At 51.2% G+C, this 23452-nt stretch overlaps 1 protein-coding gene across 2 annotated transcripts in view; it reads left to right on the top strand.

Annotated features, from left to right (window-relative positions):
• The window catches only part of ADARB2 (adenosine deaminase RNA specific B2 (inactive)), a 547987-nt gene that overhangs the window by 500541 nt on the left and 23994 nt on the right, over positions 1-23452 (top strand). For both annotated transcript variants that reach the window (XM_055353754.2, XM_004048984.5), the window contains one exon: positions 7304-7472. In XM_055353754.2, coding sequence (XP_055209729.2) covers positions 7304-7472 — 169 coding nt within the window. The remainder of the gene's footprint in view (positions 1-7303; positions 7473-23452) is intronic.

The raw sequence follows: 23452 nt of genomic DNA, 5'->3' as shown, positions 1-23452 counted from the left end.
AGCAGGAAAGATCTAAAATTGACACCCTAACATCATAATTAAAAGAACTAGAAAAGCAAGAGCAAACACATTCAAAAGCTAGCAGAAGGCAAGAAATAACTAAGATCAGAGCAGAACTGAAGGAAATAGAGACACAAAAAACCCTTCAAAAAATTAATGAATCCAGGAGCTGGTTTTTGAAAAGATCAACAAAATGTGATAGACCACTAGCAAGACTAATAAAGAAGAAAAGAGAGAAGAATCAAATAGATGCAATAAAAAATGATAAAGGGGATATCACCACCAATCCCACAGAAATACAAACTACCATCAGAGAATACTACAAACACCTCTATGCAAATAAACTAGAAAATCTAGAAGAAATGGATAAATTCCTTGACACATACATCCTCCCAAGACTAAACCAGGAAGAAGTTGAATCTCTGAATATACCAATAACAGGCTCTGAAATTGAGGCAATGATCAACAGCTTACCAACCAAAAAAAGTCCAGGACCAGATGGGTTCACAGCCAAATTCTACCAGAGGTACAAAGAGGAGCTGGTACCATTCCTTCTGAAACTATTCCAATCAATAGAAAAAGAGGGAATCCTCTCTAACTCATTTTACGAGGCCAGCATCATCCTGATACCAACGCCTTGGCAGAGACACAACAAAAAAAGAGAATTTTAGACCAATATCCCTGATGAACATCGATGCAAAAATCCTCAATAAAATACGGGCAAACTGAATCCAGCAGCACATCAAAAAGCTTATCCACCATGATCAAGTGGGCTTCATCCCTGGGATGCAAGGCTGCTTCAACATACGAAAATCAATAAACGTAATCCAGCATATAAACAGAACCAAAGACAAAAACCACATGATTATCTCAATAGATGCAGAAAAGGCCTTTGACAAAATTCAACAACTCTTCATGCTAAAAACTCTCAATAAATTAGGTATTGATGGGACGTATCTGAAAATAATAAGAACTATCTATGACAAATGCACAGCCAATATCATACTGAATGGGCAAAAACTGGAAGCATTCCCTTTGAAAACTGGCACAAGACAGTGAGAGGGATGCCCTCTCTCACCACTCCTATTCAACATAGTGTTGGAAGTTCTGGCCAGGGCAATCAGGCAGGAGAAGGAAATAAAGGGTATTCAATTAGAAAAAGAGGAAGTCAAATTGTCCCTGTTTGCAGATGACATGATTGTATATCTAGAAAACCCCATCGTCTCAGCCCAAAATTCCCTCAAGCTGATAAGCAACTTCAGCAAAGTCTCAGGATACAAAATCAATGTACAAAAATCACAAGCATTCTTATATACCAATAACGGACAAACAGAGAGCCAAATCATGAGTGAACTCCCATTCACAATTGCTTCAAAGAGAATAAAATACCTAGGAATCCAACTTACAAGGGATGTGAAGGGCCTCTTCAAGGAGAACTACAAACCACAGCTCAATGAAATAAAAGAGGACACAAATCGAAGAACAATACATGCTCATGGGCAGGAAGAATCAGTATCATGAAAATGGCCATATTGCCCAAGGTAATTTATAGACTGAATACCATCCCCATCAAGCTACCAATGACTTTCTTCACAGAATTGGAAAAAACTACTTTAAAATTCATATGGAACCAAAAAGAGCCCACATCGCCAAGTCAATCCTAAGCCAAAAGAACAAAGCTGGAGGCATCATGCTACCTGACTTCAAACTATACTACAAGGCTACAGTAACCAAAACAGCATGGTACTGGTACCAAAACAGAGATATAGACCAATGGAACAGAACAGAGCCCTCAGAAATAATACCACACATCTACAACCATCTGATCTTTGACAAACCTGACAAAAACAAGCAATGGGGAAAGGATTCCCTATTTAATAAATGGTGCTGGGAAAACTGGCTAGCCATATGTAGAAAGCTGAAAATGGATCCCTTCCTTACACCTTATACAAAAATTAATTCAAGATGGATTAAAGCTTACATGTTAGACCTAATACCATAAAAACCCTAGAAGAAAATCTAGGCATTACCATTCAGGACATAGGCATGGGCAAGGACTTCATGTCTAAAACACCAAAAGCAATGGCAACAAAAGCCAAGATTGACAAATGGGATCTAATTAAACTAAAGAGCTTCTGCACAGCAAAAGAAACTAACATCAGAGTGAACAGGCAACCTATAGAATGGGAGAAAATTTTTTGCAACCTACTCATCTGACAAAGGGCTAATATCCAGAATCTACAATGAACTCAAACAAATTTACAAGAAAAAAACAACCCCATTCAAAAAGCGGGTGAAGGATATGAACAAACACTTCTCAAAAGAAGACATTTATGCAGCCAAAACACACATGAAAAAATGCTCATCATCACTGGCCATCAGAGAAATGCAAATCAAAGCCACAATGAGATACCATCTCACACCAGTTAGAATGGCAATCAGTAAAATGTCAGGAAACAACAGGTGCTGGAGAGGATGTGGAGAAATAGGAACACTTTTACACTGTTGGTGGGACTGTAAACTAGTTCAACCATTGTGGAAGTCAGTGTGGTCATTCCTCAGGGATCTAGAACTGGAAATACCATTTGACCCAGCAATCCCATTACTGGGTATATACCCAAAGGATTATAAATCATGCTGCTATAAAGACATATGCACACGTATGTTTATTGTGGCACTATTCACAGTAGCAAAGACTTGGAACCAACCTAAATGTCCAACAATGATAGACTGGATTAAGAAAATGTGGCACATATACACCATGGAATACTATGCAGCCATAAAAAAAAGATGAGTTCATGTCCTTTGTAGGGACATGGATGAAACTGGAAACCATCATTCTCAGCAAACTATCACAAGGACAAAAAACCAAACACCGCATGTTCTCACTCATAGGTGGGAATTGAACAATGAGAACACATGGACACAGGAAGGGGAACATCACACACTGGGGACTGTTGTGCAGTGGGGGGAGGGGGAGGGATAGCATTAGGAGATATACCTAATGCTAAATGATGAGTTACTGGGTGCAGCACACCAACATGGAACATGTATACATATGTAACAAACCTGCACGTTGTGCACATGTACCCTAAAACTTAAAGTATAATAAAATTAAAAAAAAAAAGAAATGAGCATCTAAAAACTATCCTTATTTACCTTGATATTGACCTCAAAAGACAAGGGTTTTATCTAGGGTTTTATATAGGTTAATAAGCACTGTAATGAAGAGTCTGATGACTTGGACTGTCAGAATTGGACCATAATGTTTGGATGGATTTGGGAGCATCTATGTAGACACAGCAGTCAGGAGTTTAAGGTTCTACACTTTCACTGTCTCAGGCACACTCTAAATCCACTACAGATCATTTATGGCCAGCTCCCTGCAATTGCTGGTTGGACTGGCATTTTGTTCAGCCTTAAGTGGCATCTTCAACTCCTTCCCACCTCTCACAATTAGCCAGGAAAGAGCCAGAGGAAATGGGCTCTGCAGGATCACTGACATTCAAGCCACCCTGGGGCTGCTCAAACTCATCAGGGAGCCTGTGGAGAAGGCAGCCCAAGACTGAACACCTCCGAAAATAAACACTCAGGAGCATCTCATGCACCTGGCTCCTCAGGCAAAATTAGTCTAACCTGAAAGCTTTGGGTTAACTCCTAGGAACTAGTTGTTAATTAAAGCAGGGCCTCCCTGTTGTCATGGCATTAACAGGCTATCAAGTGTACTTCATGGAAAGTTAGTTGTGCAGTAGCAACTGGTAAAAATTTAGAAAGGCCTTACAATATAATAGGCAACTTTCAAGATCTTGAAAAAGACCACAATAGTTAAAACGTTGGGAGAATATAAGAATACTATAACAGAAATGGAGGGACAGCAACAACCACATTCCCTGAGAAAATATCCCCCAGATGAAAGAGTAAAGTCCCTAATATTGTGGTAATGTTGTGGAAACTGTTAGGTGTGATGGCTCCTCCATGCTTTCAACGTTGCCTTCCACAGAAAGCTGATGTTCATAAAGACCCCACCTGCAAAAAGTCAGTTTAAACCAAGTGTTTTGGGTCATACGAACTATTTTATGTTCAATTTATCATCACCACCATCATCACCATCACCATCACCATCATCATCACCATCATCACCACCACCATCACCATCATCACCATCATCACCACCATCACCATCATCCATCACCATCATCCATCACCACCACCACCATCACCATTACCACCACCATCACCATCATCACCACCACCATCACCACCACCATCACCATCATCACCACCATCATCACCACCACCATCACCATCATCACCACCACCATCACCATTACCATCATCATCACCATCATCACCACCATCACCATCATCCATCACCACCACCATCACCATCATCACCACCACCATTATCATCATTATCACCATCACCATCATCACCACCACCATTACCATCATCACCATCATCACCACCACCATTACCATCACCATCATCATCACCATTGCCATCATTATCTTCACCATCATCACCATCATCATCACCATCATATCACCATCTCCACCACCACCATCATCACCATTATCTTCACCATCACCATCACCTCCATTATCACCATCACCACCACCATTATCATCACCATCACCATTAAAGCTGCAAAGAAGAGATTTGTGCTTTATCTGGGGAAGAGCTGGGCATTATTTGCTGTGCCTGCCCAGGCTCAATACCTCTCATTCGCTTTTTCCATGAATGACTCAAAGACCGGTCCAAATTTTATCTCATCAAGTATCTAGTTGGTTACAGAGTGAAAAGCCATCTGAAGCCTCTCAAAGGGTTTTTTCTCCAAAGAATGCAGCGATCTTTCTTCCCAAGGCATAGCCTTAGGTACTATGAATGTATAGTGAAAGAATGTCACCTCTTAGAGACAATTAGAAAATACACTGCAAATTACTTGGGATCTTTAGGAGAGAGTTCCTATATAAACCCAAGCATTAGTTACCATTCAGCACTGTATTATTAGTCCATTCTCACATTGCTCTAGAGAAACACCTGAGACTGGGTAATTTACAAAGAAAAGAGGTTTAATTGGCTTGAGGTTCCGCAGGCTGTACAGGAAGCATGATACTGGCGTCTGCTTGGCTTCTGGGGAGGCCTCAGGAAGCTCACAATCATGGCAGAAAGTGACATGGCCAGAGCAGGAGTGAGAGGGCGGGGGAGATGCCACACACTTTTTTTTTTTTTTTTTTTGAGACGGAGTCTTGCTCTGTTGCCCAGGCTGGAGTACAGTGGCACAATCTCGGCTCACTGCAAGCTCCGCCTCCTGGGTTCAGGCCATTCTCCTGCCTCAGCCTCCCGAGTAGCTGGGACTACAGGCACCCGCCACCACGCCCGGCTAATTTTTTTTTTTGTATTTTTAGTAGAGATGGGGTTTCACTGTGTTAGCCAAGATGATCTCAATCTCCTGACCTCGTGATCCGCCCGCCTCTGCCTCCCAAAGTGCTGGGATTATAGGCATGAGCCACCGCGCCCGGCTAATTTTTTTTTTTTGTATTTTTAGTAGAGATGGGGTTTCACCGTGTTAGCCAAGATGATCTCAATCTCCTGACCTCGTGATCCGCCCGCCTCTGCCTCCCAAAGTGCTGGGATTACAGGTGTGAGCCACCGCGCCCGACTGATGCCACACACTTTTAAATGACCAGACCTCATGAGAACAATTCACTGCCACGAGGACAGCACCAAGGGGACGGTAGTAAACTGGGCATGAGAAATCCGCCCCATGATCCAGTCATCTCCCACCAAATTCCACCTCCGACACTGGGGATTACATGTCAACATGGATTTCAGTGGGGACACGGATCCCAGCCATATCAAGCACTGTCAGTGGGGGAAAGTGAGGGGGAAATTCCATTTCCACAGCTTCTAAAACTTCAATAGGAACTTTCTAAAGAAAGCATTTAATATTCACTTATGTTATCATATGTATGTAAATGATATAATCACTATACTATTTTATATATAATTCAAATGCAAAGCAGTGGGCCATTTCCATATTACAATATAATCCAGATTTAACGTACAAGATTTTGGCTGGGTGCAGTGGCTCAGGCCTGTAATCCCAGCACTTTGAGAGGCTGAGGTGGGCGGATCACCTGAGGTCAGGAGTTCGAGACCAGCCTAGCCAACATGGCGAAACCCAATCTCTACTGAAAATACAAAAATTAGCCGGGTGTGGTGATGAGCGCTTGTAATCCCAGCTACTCAGGAGGCTGAGGCAGGAGAATCTCTTGAACCTGGGAGGCGGAGGTTGCAGTGAGCTGAGATTGCGCCACTGCACTCCAGCCTGGGTAAGAGAGCGAGACTCCATCTCAAACAAAACAAAAACATACAAAATTTTTTCAAAGAAAGAGAAACATAAATTTAAGCTTCCTCTTGCTCATGCTAGTTCTCCAAGTAATTGTGGGGAATGTGGTATAGGGGGGCGGGGGGTGTCAAGGGGACCCTAGAAAGGAGAACACAGAACACCTGAGGGAACCACAGAGACCCACCAGAGGCTCCGTCACTTCTGGGCCTGGCGGAGCTCCTGCCCATGGCGACCCTCGGTAATTAGGGGACACAGCAAGAGTGGAGGTGCCCAGGCAACCCCAGCACCTTCACAGGAGCCACCTCGCCGACTCCTCACAGCCTGGGCGGCAAGCACTGCTATTACCCTCGTCATTAGAGGAAGTAACCAGGTCACAGTGACTTTGAGACACTTTCCCAAGGTTACACAGCCAGCTTACCATGGAGCCGGGATTGACACCTGGACCAGGGTAAGAGCTGAGTCCCACTCACCACCTATTTCTGCACAGCCCTCCAGCTAAGCATAAATATTTACATTTTTAATGGCTGAAAAGTGAGAAAAACGGTGTTTCACAAGCTCTGAAAACGACACGTCCAACTGCGTGTTCAAGTCTGCATCTGTAAATGAAGCATTGAGGACGCAGTGGCCCCTTGCTGGCCTGAGCACGGTCCAGGCCGTGGCTGCACTCACGCAACAGAGGCGGGTGTTGGTGAAAAGGGAGTCTGGCCCATGAAGCCTGGGGTTTTTACTCCCTGACCCTTGACTGGGAAGTTGGCCTGGCCCAGGCGGGATGGTGTGGCTCTGGAGCCCACCCCCACATGGCGCTTATTTCTGAAGCCCCTTCCTCGTGCCAAATGTCCAGCCATGGCGAGGGGCCCTTTGACTTCTGTTGCAGTCCTTCCTCTTCTCCCACCTCCCAAAACCAAGGCGGCTTCCCTCTTCTCACCCCTCCCCGCTCTTTTATCTCCTAGTGCACAGCAGCAAACACCTCGTCAGGAAGTTCCGCGGGCACCTGCGCACCAAGATCGAGTCTGGGGAAGGGACGGTCCCCGTGCGTGGCCCCAGCGCAGTGCAGACCTGGGACGGCGTCCTGCTGGGGGAGCAGCTGATCACCATGTCCTGCACGGACAAGATCGCCAGGTGAGGCCCACGGCTTCCTCTCAAGGATGTTGGCTGCGGCCGGTGGGGAGTGCCAAGCCCCAGGCTCCCTGCATCCCACTTCTGGTGAGGTCAGAGATGCTGGGCACATGCGGTCAGGGCCCTGTGCCTGAGCCATGGAACTCCACAGCCGTTCCACGTGTTCAGTCCCACACCCTGAGGCCAAGGCACTCCGAGTCCCTGAGGGAGCAAGGCCCTGCCACCCGAGGCTGCCGCTGCAGAGGCAAACAGCCCTGAGCAAGGTCCGGCAACCCCAAGCTGCGGCTGCATGGGGCAAACACAGCCTGGCCTGAGGCTGCCGGCCAGTTGGGGTGGCCATAGGCTAACGAGAAGCCAGGGCCTCCCTCCCCACTAGGCTTTCCACCAAAACCTGACTAATGTCCAGGGACAGCCACAGGCCTTGAGGTCAGCTGGGTGGAACACCTTTCCCCCACCATCCCCTGAGATATTGTCTTCTTGGACGGAGTTTTCAAAGCCTCCATGTGGAGGTCTCGGGATGAGAGGCCTCGGCTGAGCTCTGTGCAAAGGAGCAGGAAGCTGCAGAATGGGCACCCGCCTCCCTCCCAGCACCTCCAGTCGCTGCCACGCCCCAAGCTCCTGAGTTGCTCTGCCCAAGACCTCCCCCAACCTTGGTCTGACACGTTGAGACCTCCTTGACCTCAGTCTGATGCCCCAAGACCTCCCCCAACCTCAGTCTGATGCCGAGACTTCCCCCAACCTTGGTCTAATGTCCCAAGACCTCCCCGTCCTCGGTCTGACCCCGAGACCTCCCCCACGTTGGTGACACCCCCATGTTGGTGACACCCTGAGACCTCCCCCATGTTGCTCTGAGGCCCCGAGGCCTCCCCCACGTTGCTCTGATGCCCTGAGGCCTCCCCAACGTGGATCTGAGGCCCCGAGGCCTCCCCAACGTGGATCTGAGGCCCCGAGGCCTCCCCAACGTGGATCTGAGGCCCGGAGGCCTCCCCAACATGGATCTGAGGCCCTAAGACCTCCCCAATGTTGATCTGAAGCCCCGAGACCTCCCCCACGTTGGTCTGACGCCCTGAAAGCGCCATCCCCAATGCAGGACATTTCTGTAACTTTGGTTTGGAAAATAGGGGTCACAGGTGTGGGGACAGCATGAGTTTCCCTAAAAGAGCCATGAATTCCCCACAAGCCTGATAAACTAACAACAATGTGGTCACAGGAAGTCTGGGTTGAGGGACCCAGAACACCCTTGGATACCCTGGTCGTCCTGTTCCTCTGTCATCTGCAGCTGGAGTGAAAACAGCGCATTCAGTGCAAATGTGGTCTCCGGGCGCCACCCCCAACTCCCAACGAGGCTGTGGCCCTGGGACCCTCTGTAAGGACGTTTTGTGGTGGAGCCAGGCAGGAGATGCAAAGGTTGGTCCCCAGGATGTGCAGGAAGGAGGCTGAGTGGGGAGGGCCAGGAAGCCCAAGGCCTGAGCAGGACCCGGCGCATCACCTCTGATGCTTGCATGGAGGCTTTTGTGCCCATGGGGTCCTGGGCTCCCTACAGCCACAGCAGGATCTGGGGAGAGAAGGGAGACAAGGGAGAGGGTGGGCCCAGCCAGCCCCCGTAAAATCCTCTTCAAAACGCAGCCACCTGGGAGTTCTAGCACAGACGGATGCCCATGGGGCAGGCAGTGCCTGCACGGGACAGGCACCTGCCATGTGCCCAACAGATAACAGGACGACTGTTTACCCATCCTAAACCCGAGCGCTGGGCCCTGGCCCGTCCACAAAACCCAGGGGCTGGAGGTCAGGGGGGTGACATCAGGGGACACAGAGCCCAGGAGAAAACGGGAGACCCCCGCCGCACCTGCCCCCGCCCCTGCAGGCCCCTACAGCTCTGCTCCCCGGGATCTACACAGACCGGCTTCTGGACTCCAGGCAGATGAAACCCCAACCCTGAAAACAGTGGTTCCACCTTCTCATGGAAATCGTGGGAGAGCTGGGGAAAATGGTGCCCTTTCCTTCCCGGCTCTGGGCGCTCCTGGCTGGGGAGCCACAGGGTCAGCCTAATGACAGTGGACCAAAGCCGTGGTTTCTGCATCAAAGGGAACAGCCCATTGTCGACAAATAGCTCATTTTTCAGAAGAAAATGTACTCTTCCTTTGTAATGTTTTCATCTATTCATGATGAGGAAAAAGCAGTAATTTTCACGTCAACTGAAATTCTCTTGGTGCCCTAAGATAGCATTGGGTTTCTAAATTTACTCTTTGGTGCCCCAGAAAAATGAAGTAAATTAGCACCTACAGAATTGAAACTTGGCCGTCCCTGGGATCTTGAACATCCATAGATGGTGGACTAAACACAGGTGCAAACCCACGCAATGCTGGACACAGGTGCAAACCCATGCGATGCCGGCAGGTCCAGGCACAGGTGCAAACCCACGTGACGCTGGGTACAGGTGCAAACCTACACAACGCCAGAAGGTCCAGGCACAGGGGCAAACCCACGCAACTCCGGGAGTTCCAGGCACAGGTGCAAACCTACACGACGCTGGACACAGGTGCAAACCCACGCGACGCCAGCAGGTCCGGGCACAGGTGCAAACCTACATGACACTGGACACAGGTGCAAACCTACATGACGCTGGACACAGGTGCAAAGCTACACGATGCTGGACAAAGGTGCAAACCTATGTGACACCGGCAGGTCTGGGTACAGGTGCAAACCTACACAACGCTGGACACAGGTGCGAACCCACACAATGCCAGCAGGTCTGGGTGCAGGTGCAAACCCACGCGATGCCAGCAGGTCTGGGCACAGGTGCAAACCCACGCAACACTGGCAGGTCCGGGCACAGGTGCAAACCCACGAGACGCTGGACACAGATGCAAACCCACACAATGCTGGCAGGTCCAAGCACTCAGTGGCCACTCAAGGGGCAGGGTTTTCCCTCTGTAACAAAATCTCCTTGAAAAACAAAGGTCTACACTGCTTCCTGGCCAGGGGCTTTCAGTGTCCGGCATTTGAGGGTGATTCTAGACTCCTTTTGAAAAGAGAATACAAGTTTGTGGAAATTGTCACACCCGTGGCTCTGGGTGGCTAGAGTGAGAATTCCTGAATTTGTCCAGGAATTAATCCTAAGCGCCTGCTGGGTTAGAACAGAGTTGCGTCCTCTCTCTCCATTCACAAGTGCTTCACCCCCCAAGTCTGATGACAGGACAGGGGTGCAGTGGACAGGGGGGTGCCCAGGTGTGGGGGCACAGGCAAGGCTTGAAATGCCCCCAGACACTGGCCCAGGCCCCTCGACGCCCAGCCCACCTTCTGGTTCTGTTACTGGTTCTCTCCTGTCTTAGACTTGGCTTCCCCTTGTCCCCATCATCTCTTCTCCCTCCTCCTCTCGCTCTCGGCCTCTCTCTGTCTCTGCGTCTGTCTCTATGTCTCTCCCTCTGTCTCTCTGTATCTCTCTCCGTCTCTAGCTTTGTCTCTTCATCTCTGTCCTTGTCTCTCTGTCTTTCTCTGTGTGCCCATCTCTGTCTCTCTGTCTTTGTCTTTTTATCTCTGTCCTTGTCTGTTTCTGTCTCTTTCTCTGTCTCTCTCTCTCCATCTCATCCTCCTCCCTGGCTGTGCGTATCTCATCTCTTCATCTCTGCTCCACTCACCCTCCCTCACTGATGAGCTCCCTGAGCTGCTCCTTCTGCCTCCCTCCCTCTTCCCCAAAGCCTTTCCCTCCTCGAGTGCTGCCACGCTGTTCCCTGCATGGAGCCTGCAGGGGTTCAGTTCCAGGTACTGTCTGCTTCTGCGTCTGAGTTCTGACCTCCAAGGGCTCACCGGTGCCGCTTGGCTGCAGGGTGCCTGCCACGGTGGGGTGGACTCAGGGCCGCTTGGCTTCAGGGTGCCTGCCACAGTGAGGTGGACTCAGGGCCTCTCAGCTGCAGGGTGCCTGCCACGGTGGGGTGGACTCAGGGCCGCTTGGCTGCAGAGTGCCTGCCACAGTGAGGTGGACTCAGGGCCACTTGGCTGCAGGGTGCCTGCCATGGTGGGGTGGACTCAGGGCTGCTTGGCTGCAAGGTGCCACGGTGAGGTGGACTCAGGGCCGCTTGGCTGCAAGGTGCCTGCCATGGTGGGGTGGACTCAGGGCCGCTTGGCTGCAAGGTGCCACGGTGAGGTGGACTCAGGGCCACTTGGCTGCAGGGTGCCTGCCACGGTGGGGTGGACTCAGGGCCGCTTGGCTGCAAGGTGCCTGTCACGGTGGGGTGGACTCAGGGCCGCTTGGCTGCAGGGTGCCTGCCACAGTGAGGTGCACTCAGGGCCTCTCAGCTGCAGGGTGCCTGCCATGGTGGGGTGGACTCAGGGCCACTTGGCTGCAGGGTGCCTGCCACTGTGGGGTGCACTCAGTGGCCCTCGGGGGCCCTCAGTCAACAGCCCTTGTTGGTTTAGCAGGAGGGGGAGGAGGGCCAGCCATGGTCCCGACAATGACAGAAGTGGTGCCACCACTCGAAGCCTCTGCTCTGGGCCAGGCACAAGCAGTGACATGGGGACACAGCCTTTGGCAAGAAGGTACTTGTGTATCTGCCAAAATCAGACCTGAGCATAGACCAGGATGTCCCTGCTAAGGCAGGAGCTGTTTCAGAATTGCGCCACACTTGCCGTTTCTGAGCAGCAGCATATGTTATGCTAATGATTCCAGACCATAAGCATCTGGGCCGTGCGTTATTTGTACAGAGAGACCATCTGATAACGTACGTGTTCATCTGTTTTCTATCCTGCACAAAAACAAAAATTAAACCTAGGGCTTAAATAACATTCAACATAAAGGACCCTTCATACACAAATACGGATGAAATATTTTAAGTCAGGGAGTTAATGACAGTCAGGGCTCTGTGGAGAGTGGAGTCTGAGGACATGGAGGTGGAAGTCACCGTCTGTGAAGTGGCAGGAGGACACACGTGGCCGTGGAAATGACCTCACCTGAGGCACCATGCCCGGCGCAGGATGCACAGGAGCCAGCGTCACCCTGAGGGCCATGGTGAGATGTGCAGGCAGTTTCGAAAGGTGGTTGTCAAATAAGTCATTATTAAAAACTAAATTACATAAACTTAGAACTAAATATAGTAAAACAAAGGTAACAGGTACTCAAAACTCACCACTCCAAATTATTTTACTGTTATTTGTGCTCTTGAAATTATTTACACCTCTTGTATCTGTGTGGTGGAAATACCACAAAATCCTGCTGTTTTCCAAACCCCTTCATCGCTGCCCAAACCTGCTCAGTGACCTCACACTGGGGCCTTGAAATTGGCCACAGTGATGGTGCTTACACCATGGAAATTGGAAAGCTACACACACGTGATTGTTTCTTTCTTTCGAGAGCTGATTGTTAGCAGCATACCACGGTCTCGTCCAGAAATAACAGATTTGAGGCTGCTGGGAGTCCACTGTCTGAACCCGGGAGGCCCTCACCCTCCTTAGAATCCATCCTTCCCACCAAACTCTAAGCTTCCAGCAGGTGGGGACCTTGTCTCATTCCACGTCATGCATTCAGTGTCTGGCACGGTGGGTGCGGGAACATAGCAGGCATACATAGATCAATAGATGACAGACAGACAGATGGATAGAGATGACATATAGATGATACAGCACATAGCAGGCATACATAGAGCAATAGATGACAGATAGATAGATGAAGATGACAGATAGATGATACATAGATTATAAATCAGATGATAGTTAATAGATGATAGATGATAATAGATGACAGATAATAGATGATAGATGATAGGTAGATGATAGATGATAATGATAGATGATAGATGAAAATTAGATGATAGATGATAGATTAGATAGATGATAGATTATAGATTAGATGACCGATCGACAGATGATAGAAGATAGATAGGAGGGAGGGAGGGAGGGAGCGATGGGAGGCTGAGCCACAGCAGGAGAGGACAAGGGCTTTGAACCCCTCACAGCGCCATTGGCAACACCTTGGTGGGCTGGCAGGGAGAGTGCCCGGAGCCTCCCTGGCACAGGCTGGCAAGTGCAGCCTCCGCGTTGCCCTGGTGCTAGCTGCAGCAGCCTTCAAGCACCGGCTGACTTGGCTATGATGGCTCCACTGAGACTCGTCCCGAGGAGACGTCTACACCATGGGGAGGCCCCAGCGCAGGAAAGGGCTGCTTCCAACTGTCCCCACCTTTCCATCTGCCTGAGGCCCACCTGCCAGGCTTCCTGCCAGGCTTCTTTACACCCCCACGAGGTGCAAAGTGCTCCACACGGTCAGCATCCAGGAACTGCTCACTGCGCTCATGAACGAAGGAAACCTGCTCTTTTGTCAGAACGGCCACGACGTGAAATAGGAATCGCTGCGACATGATTGATGATGCCCTGGGAACTGGAAGTTGAAAGGACCGCAGGCTTCTGACGTGCCACGCAGACGACTTTACGGAGGCGAAGCACGCGTCTTCTGCTCAGCCACTAACTTTGGCCAGGGCTCCAGAGGTATGTGTGCTGTTCATACATTTTAGGGATGTGCTGAAACCAGTGAAACCTACAGATTTTCTCTCCTAGACAGCACGAGTCTCATCCCACACGAGGCCAGGAACCCGTGGTCATATTTGCTTCTTCGTTTAGAAATTTTTCTGGGAACAGACGCAGTTCTGTTTGAGCAGCCGTGAGATTAATGTCTGGCTGGCTTTTGATCTCTGACTTCGTGCCACTTTCATGTATTAAAATGAGAATAAATGGATAGAATTGTATGTATCATTAAGGTACAGAAAGTGTGTCCGCCAGACAAATAGGTCATTCTCTTTGCAATTTCCCTTTGATATCAACGAAAAATGATCTTTTGTATCAAAAGATCCAAACAAACAACACAGCTACATTACTTCCCACCTACAGATCAAAAGTAATGCACAGGCATCACCTTTAGGATCAATAATACCCATAGTGATATTCTTGGGTGACAGCAGACCTTCTTCTGGGTACAGAATTCCATGAATAATAATAGATTTCACTTCACAATGTCAGTGGTAAGATCAGTTTACAGCAAAATATGAAAGTGTGTGATAGAAATCTTGAAATTTTTCCAGTGGCTTAGAATGAGCCGTAAAACATTGTGGAGAAACCTTTTGTCACATTTCCTTACACATCATCTGATGTCACCTCCATCCTCTGTGTGGGCTTCTGGCCTCCTGCGGCCACAGTCGTTCAGTGCACCAGGGCACGGGAGAGCACTCAAGTTGGGAAAGGGTGTGGATGACAGTGTGGTGTGGGTGTGTGGGTGTGGGCCAAGCTGTAGGTGTGGGCATGGGTGACGGTGTAGGTGTGGGCATGGGTATGGGTGATGGTGTGGGTGTGGATATGGGTGTGGGTGACGGTGTAGGCATGGGTGTGGGTGTGGGTGATGGTGTAGGTGTGGGCGTGGGTGACAGTGTAGGTGTGGGCATGGGTGTGGGTGACAGTGATAGTGCAGCCATCCCCACACGTAAGGGCTGAGGCAGGTCACCCTGTGCTGATGGGGTTGTGATTCCCTCTCAGGCACCCTCAGCGTTGCTCTGGGGATCACTGAATGAGTCGTTTGTCTCCATCCTGTGTGTCTCCTGCAATGCACACCTAATGTTCTCCGCCATCCAGAAGGATCTGGGGATACTGGCAGCCACACGCCCCTCACTGCATCTGAAATCCACCGTGGTCTCTGGGGACCCACGATGAACCACAAGAGGATACCCTGAGCCTGTTGGCTGGGCAGAACCCCCACCCCACCTGCCTCAGTGCCCTGACAGCACCGACCACTCATCAGGCTCCGGGCGCCCCAGCAGAGAAAGCTGTGGGCCAAGCCCCTGCTCAGAAGCCCCTCTTCCTGGGCCAATGGCCTGTGACCATCTTGTCTCCCCCGACAAATCAGGCCCTCCCAGAGGGCAGGAACCAGGCCCTCCCTGTGGCACTTAGAACTGTGTCCTCACGTCTCAGGGGCTCAGCAAACACCACTGACTTGATGATTACATGACCACTTAGAGCCCGTGGGTGCTGCCTGGTAGCTAAGACCAGCCCGGAGGAAATGGCCTGATGTGCAGCCAGGCCCACTGGGGGTCCAGGCCATGAGAGGACGCTCTAGAGTCCCATGCCCCTGAGGCACCTCAGTCCGCCCAGGGCCTCGTGCTGATGCGAAGGGGCTGGGGAAGCAGGGAGGTGAGAGGATGGGAGGCAGGGACAGAGCCCAGCATGCGGCCCGGCTGCCTGCACCTGAGTGCTGGGGCCAGGGACAGACACGCCCAGGTGTCCTTGGCCTCCTCTGTGACCTCAGGGGCCGTGGGTGCTTGGAGGACAGGGACCACGGGGGGTGGCACCAGCCACATGCACCCAGGGGAAGCACGACCCTGCAGACACCTTTTCAGACTCTGGCCTCCAGAACTGGGGGAACATCCCTGTTTCAAGCCACCCCACTGTGGTTGTCCCGCAGCAGCCCTAGGAGGCTGGCACTGGCAGGTGAGAGAAATCACCTATCCGGTCTTCAGGAAATCAGAGAACAGATAAAGTCACAGTAAACTCGATTCCTAAAATCCTACCACCACCATAGCCCTGGGAAGATGGGATGGAACTGCAGAAAGTGGTAGTCACAGGTCAATGAGAATTGACCTGCAAAGCCACAAGGTAAGGTTAAGGAGTGCCCTGGAGACCAAACCCTGCCCCTGTGTGGGATGAGGGTCAGACGCCGCAGGCATAACAGTCCCATCCTGAAGGCCTGCGGACGCGGCCTGTTTTTCCAGCTCTATGGAGCCAGGCTAGACTCTCACCAACAGCCAAACCCCAGGCTCCTAAAAGAATGGGGAAAACTGCAGAGGTGCTTTTAGCTTTTGTCTCTAAGATTAATCAAACATTGAGCGGCATATAAAAAATCTAAATCTCCTGGAACTAATGTTCCTTCAGATATGGTTTCTAATTTTAAGTACCTGAGCTTGATTATTGATCACAATGTGTCTTTAAATGAACAGATTAAAACTTTCTCCATGAAAATGAACCATAAGAAATTACAGCTGCTCTCTGGGGAATACGGCACTGGCTGATTTCTAAACCTAAATTTTAGCCTGTGCAGAGTGCCGTCTCCCCCCACCTAGAGATCAGCTGCTCAATGTTCCCTCAACAACAGCTTCTCGTGCCTCCTCTTGGCCACGCAGCCCACCTGGGAACAATTCTGACGCCTTCCTCCATGATTTGTTGACTCCACTGAGGTCAAAGGAGTGATGTTCACTGTTCTAATCTCAGAGTAGGCCCTTCCTAACAGAACTGCTTTTAAACACCGAACCCCAAGTTCCCCAGTCTGGTTTAAAAATATTTTTACTCCTTTTAAAAGAGTAAAATTGTACAGATTGAGATGAAGTCTTGCTCTTGTCACCCAGGCTGGAGTGCAGTGGCGTGATCCCGGCTCACTGCAGCCTCTGCCTCCCAGGTTCAAGCAATTCTCTGCCTCAGCCTCCCGAGTAGCTGGGATTGCAGGCATACACCACCATTCCCGGCTAATTTTTGTATTTTAATAGAGACTGGGTTTCGCCACGTTGGCCAGGCTGGTTTCAAACTCCTGACCTCAAGTGATCCACCCGCCTCAGCCTCCCAAAGTGCTGGGATGACAGGGGTGAGCCACCGCGCCCGGCCTTAAGTGACATAACACCTCTACTGAGGAAAGAAGCAGTGATCAATTCACTAACACTTATCAAACATAAAAAGTAATAATGAAACAACCAGCAGCCCCGCTGCCTCCGCGGCTCTGCCCTCCTGCACCAGCACCACCGACCTCGGCCACAGCTCCTGAGACCAGAGCCCAGTTCCTGGGGGGACCCCGCCCAGATGCTGTGGAGACGGCAGAGGGTGACAAGCGCAGCATCTGCAAGGTAAGAACTGGAACTCCAGTCAGGGGGACAAGAGAAAACACGAGGCCGGGCTGAGTGGGGACCTGGGATGCTCAGCAACGACGCAGACAGTGTGGACGCCACCAACCCAATACAGAGACGCAGAGACGGAGGCGCAGGGCTGAGGTACCTGAGTCACAAGGCGTCATCTCACGGCCGCCATCTTCACAGAAAGAACCAAAGGTCCCCGGGCTGAGTGAAAAGTGTCCTCTGTCCCCAGAACCAAGAGGCCCACAAGGGGCCACTGCAGTTCTCTCAGACCGCACAGGCACGAGGAGGAGACGCCCCAGTTGGAGGAGACGCCCCAGCTCGAGGAGACCCCACAGTTCTCTCAGACGCACAGGCACGAGGAGGAGACGCCCCAGTTCGAGGAGACGCCCCAGTTCTCTCAGACCGCACAGGCACGAGGAGGAGATGCCGCATGTCCCAGAAACCATCCTCCCAGTGGGGGAGCGTGGCCCCCGCACAGGTAGCCGGCTTAAGGAGGAATCATTAGGACCCAGGAATGGAGAGACGCACCTGGGGATCATCCTCTTCACTCTCGTGCGAAGGAATTTTACATTTTACCAGCGTGTTGCAGGGTAGACTTGGCCAGAGAAATATCAAGAGAAAGGGAGTTTTTGAGATGGGTTTTTCAGAAGAGAAATGAGATATGTGTGGCCTGGAAGTAATTTACTGAAAATAATCGGAAGCGGCTGAATATCCCACCCACCCCACCTGAGCCCAGCTGCCCCGTGCCCCAGCCTGACCCCAGCGGGCTGCCCCGTGACCCCAACTGACCCCAGCGGGCTGCCCCGTGACACCCACCTGACCCCAACGGGCTGCCCCGTGACACCCACCCGACCCCAACGGGCTGCCCCGTGACCCCACCTGACCCCAGCGGGCTGCCCCGTGACACCCACCTGACCCCAACGGGCTGCCCCGTGACCCCACCTGACCCCAGCGGGCTGCCCCGTGACCTCCACCTGACCCCAGCGGGCTGCCCCATGCCCCCAGATGCCTCACGTCCCAAACGTCAGCAGTCAGGATGGCATCCACCCGGTCTCGGTCCATCCTGGCTGCCACGGCGGAACACGCTGGCCCACGACAGGAATCCGCTCCTCTTGGCGCTGGAGGCTGGAAGCCAAGGTCTCTGCTCCAGCAGTTTCCGTGTCTGGTGAGGCTGTGCTTCACAGGTGGTAACGGCACCCTGTGCCGCGTCCTCCCATGGTGGAAGGGGCTGGGGAGTACTCTGGGAGGTGAGGATTCCATGTGAATTTTTGGGAACACAAGCATTCGGACCGTAGAGCCTGGGGGTGTGCACTGTGCTCCCTTCCCCTTGGCCTGACCTGTGTGAGCTCCTGGGGAAGCTGTGGGCAACCCAGAGACCCCTCAGGCTGTGCCACGGGCCCCAGTGAGTTGTCTCCTGCTGTGAAGCAAACCACCCCAAAACCTTAGAGCCACCTAAAACCTGTTGTTTTAGGCAGCCCTAAAATAACAAGGCCCTCGTGTACTCCCAAGCCCTCCCTTTGAGCTCGGGGGTTGGCTCACTTCATCTCCACGTGGCGCCAGCCGAGGCAGCCCCCGGGCAGCAGGGACCCCTTTCCTGGCAGATCAGCTGGGGCGGTTGGAGGCCCTGGATCCACTTCACGGACTCAGGAGTCTCTGTAGAATGGCAGCCGGGACCTAACGGAGCACCCAGGAGGTCAGGGGACCCAGTCCCAGGTGGCATCATCCCAGCACCTCAGGCTGAGGCATCCCAAGCTGCAGAGGCTCAAGGCAGGTGCAGGCCCACCTTGTGGATGTCACAGTCACGTTGAGGAAATGCCTGTTGGGTGGGGTCACTGAGAGCCTAGCTGGTTTGTTTCCACCTTTGAACACAACACAGCTGCTGGCGAAGGGAGGAACTGTCCGTCAGCTTCCTCCTACGCATCAGTCATCTCCATCTGCACACCAGACCCGTGCTCAGCAACGCCAGGAGATTTAAACCACAGGCACCTGAGGACCAGGCAGGGGCAACCCGGCAGGAGGCAGTCACGACGGTGCTGGACACAGGAGGGGACCTTGGAGGGGACAGCGTGAAAGCCCTGTGTTTTTAGAGCAGTCACAAGCGTCCTACACAATGTGACGGGTGAGGCCGGCAGGAGCCAGTGAGGGGCGGAGTGTCCACGCGGCAGAAGGTGCAGGTGGGGCAGCTGTGGCCTCCTGGCCCTGAGGGTGTCCCAGCAAGCCAGGCCCGCTTCAGAGGCACAAGAGCTGTGGGACCCATGGTCAGGCAGGCCAGGGTGTCAATAATGCACCATCATTTATGTAACCAGTTCCCTGTTAAGACGCACTCAGGTGATTTCCCATTTCTGCTTTGCCGTGCTTTGTCTGCTTTGCAATTACAAACAGCCCCTTCAAGACTGGCCCCATCCATACATCAGGCGTTCCACTGAGAATGCAGACGCTGGGTGAATTCCTAGCAGGTGTGTTATTGAGTCAAAAGGCTGTTGGCTTCTATTTCACCTAGAAAGGCCCCCAGAATAGGTCTGAGTGGCCTGGAAATGGGGTGGGGCCTGTATGCAGAGACGTCTCAGACTTATTACCTGTCTTGTCAAAAGGTGGGAGGAAGAAGGTGTGAGACAGGGTTTGGAGGTAGGGTGTAGAAGAAGGGAAATGTCACCCCCAGACTGGTCAGAGATTCAACTGTCCCCTGTGCTCTTCCAATGCCGTGAAAGGTAGACACAGTTACTGTGACCCCAGAACCAACACAGAGACGGTGGTTCTCGAACTGAGCAGCCTCAGAGCCATCTGGAGCCTCCTTAGAACTTGCACTGCCGGGCCTCACCCCAGAGTTCAAGAGCCAGCAGCTCCGGGGTGCAGCCAGGAATCTGCATTTCTATCAACTTCTCAGGTGATGCTCCATGGCTGGCCCAGACATCCCACTTTGAGGTCCACTGAGAAGACAGTCGCTCAGAGCAGCAAGAGAACGGTCAAGGGAGGCCCCACTGACCAGCATCATGACCTAACTGGTACCTGACTGTGTTGGCTCCAAATGTGCCGCTTTGCTGCAGAAGTCCTCAACCCTGGCTCACAGGAGAATCACGTGGGCGGCACCGAGAAAGCTGATGGCCGCACTGACTCCCCAGTCACACCAAAATCCTTGGGGGGAGCCAGGCCTCTGGAGATCCTCAAAGCTCCCAGATGATCCCAGCAGCAGGCCTGACAGCCAGCCCTGCAGAGCTGCAGACGCCGGGCCGGATGGCAGCTGAGGACTTTGCTGCAGGCTTCATGTAACTTTAGCGAGTTACTTCTCCTCACAGGGCTGCGTCACGGCAGAAAACCAAAGCGTCCAAAACAGGCAAGGGCGGTCCTGTTCCCTGCCTGATGCCGGCGCACCTGCAGGGACAGCCTGAGGTGTCGTCAACCCACTGGAGACCTGTCTTTCCTTCCATTGTGGCCTGGAGGCTGCAGCCTGGACTCAGTGAGCAGGTTGCATCTCCTGGCTAAAGAATGGCAGCCTTTTTCCAAGACCTTCCCCACTTATCTGTGGTATTTCAATGACTGACAAAGAGACAAAAATATATTTATTTAGGGATTATCTATATTGAAAACTAGACATGGGTTTTTTTTCTGTCAACATTGCAGTAATATCAGCTGTTTGAACAAAAGGAGAGGCATTTTTCCATTCAATCCTGAATGCTGAAAATTCTCCAGCTCATATTCAGAAAGACATTTGGTTTTATTGATCATGTTAGCAGAGTAAGTTTAATCTCTGGTAGCCAGGCAAGGAGAAGGTTGATTTCCTCTTTATTGTAAAGGTTATTAGGTAGGAACCAGATAGAGAAGTTATTTGTTTTCCGACAGTCCTGCAGCATCACAGCCACTCACATACGTTCCGGAAGTTTTGTTCAAAGCCCGTGCTCTGACGGCCTCTAACACCGAGGCATCTCTTCCAGGAATCCCAATTCTACTTTTTAACTCGTGGCTTATTTCACGAAGGTGCTTTGTTACAGATGGCAGAAATGTACCTTTCCCTGCTTTATAAGACATTTTAAGACGCACTAACAGTCTGAGAATTAACAGGCCCACTGGGACCACAGTACCCGGAGCCCTGGGCCCTGCACGGGGTCCTTTCCTGGGCCTTGTTTTCTGGCATCTCCAAATCTGAGAATGGGCATCTTACATCCTGAGGAGGGCCACGCTGCTGAATTTCCTCCCAGCCTTTGGTCTGTCCTCTGGTCTCAGATTCAAGGGAAGAAGCCAAATCCCTCAACAGCTCCTCAAAAATGTCGGCATTGGCCGGACACGGTGACTCACGCCTGTGGTTCCAGCAGTGTGGGAGGCCGAGGTCAGTGGATGGCTTAAGCCCAGGAGTTCGAGACCAGCCTGGGCAACATAGGAAGACTGCCTCTATGAAAAAATACAAAATAATTAGGCTGCGGCGAGCTATGGTTGCACCACTTGCACCACCATACTCCAGCCTGGGTGACAGAGTGAGACCCTGTCTAAAAAAAAACACACACACACAAAGACCAGCTGCAGTGGCTCACACTTGTAATCCCAGCACTTAAGGAGGCTGAGGTGGGAGGATCACTTGAGCCCAGGAGTTCAAGACCAACCTGGGCAATACAGCAAAACCATGTCTCTATTTAAAAAAAAACAAACAAACAAACAGAAAACACTTCCCATTGTTCCCTGAAGGAAAAGCTCAGTTACAAAAAATCTCCTTTCCCAGGATTTGTTGCCATTCTCTGACTTATCAGTGAACATCAAGGAAAAGATCGACTCTGAAGAGCCACCATCCAAGATCCAGGGAGACACACTGTGGAATCTGTGGAGTGAAGGTCCTCGGTGACAGGCGCTGTGTGTCCTCCCACCATCCGAGATCCAGGCAGACACGCTGTGGAATGAAGGTCCTCGGTCACAGGTGCTGTGTGTCCTCCCACCATCCGAGATCCAGGCAGACATGCTGTGGAATGAAGGTCCTCGGTGACAGGCGCTCCGTGACCTCTGACCATCCGAGATCCAGGCAGACACGCTGTGGAATGAAGGTCCTCGGTGACAGGCGCTGTGTGTCCTCCCACCATCCGAGATCCAGGCAGACACGCTGTGGAATGAAGGTCCTCGGTCACAGGTGCTGTGTGTCCTCCCACCATCCGAGATCCAGGCAGACACGCTGTGGAATGAAGGTCCTCGGTGACAGGCGCTGTGTGTCCTCTGACCATCCGAGATCTAGGCACACATGATGTGGAATGAAGGTCCTCGGTGACAGGCGCTCTGTGACCTCTGACCATCCGAGATCTAGGCACACATGATGTGGAATGAAGGTCCTCGGTGACAGGCGCTGTGTGTCCTCCCACCATCCGAGATCCAGGCAGACATGCTGTGGAATGAAGGTCCTCAGTGACAGGTGCTCTGTGGCCTCTGACCGTCCGAGATCCAGGCAGACACTCTGTGGAATGAAGGTCCTCGGTGACAGGCGCTCTGTGGTCTCCATCTCATCCTACCCTTCAGAGCGCCCCACCTCACCCCTCTGGTAGAAGCTCGCACATCCAGTGGCCAGCCCTTCCCTTGCTTTCTGGGAGAAGCACCGTGACTTGTAGAAATGACCACAATATTTTTTTAAGTGAAGTTATGCAAATCTGATAGACTGAAGTAAATGTTTCATAAAACCAATGACTGTTTAAACTGTAGGACTAAATTGTTTGTATATAAATATTACCTTTTATATTCCATTTGAGTTTTATGTAGATGAGCACATTACTTTAATGACCTGCATTTGCGGAGGGAGAGAAGGAGAGCGGCTCCCCGAAACCCCCACCAGCCAGATGGCTGCCTTTTCTTGCATGAGATTAAAAGATGTTTCTCATTCACGGAGATGCTTCTGAGGCAAATTAATATCGCTGGCTAAATTGCTTGTGTTTTTGGAATAAAATTTAAAGAGAACTTTTTAAAGCAATTGGTGTCACGGGTTCTCAGAGAAGATTACTCTCCAGGTAGATTCGGTAATTAATGGAAAGAATTCTGTGTTAATTGACTGCTTCGGGAAGGGAAATGTAATGACTCCTTATTAATCACGAAAAGAGACGCTGCATGCGGGGATGGCAGTAATTGCTCTAACAGTGGAGAAATGTTAATTAA

Source organism: Gorilla gorilla, chromosome 8 (genome assembly GCF_029281585.2).
Source record: "Gorilla gorilla gorilla isolate KB3781 chromosome 8, NHGRI_mGorGor1-v2.1_pri, whole genome shotgun sequence".
NCBI lineage: Eukaryota > Metazoa > Chordata > Mammalia > Primates > Hominidae > Gorilla > Gorilla gorilla.
This window is presented reverse-complemented; position numbering and strand designations above follow the sequence as displayed.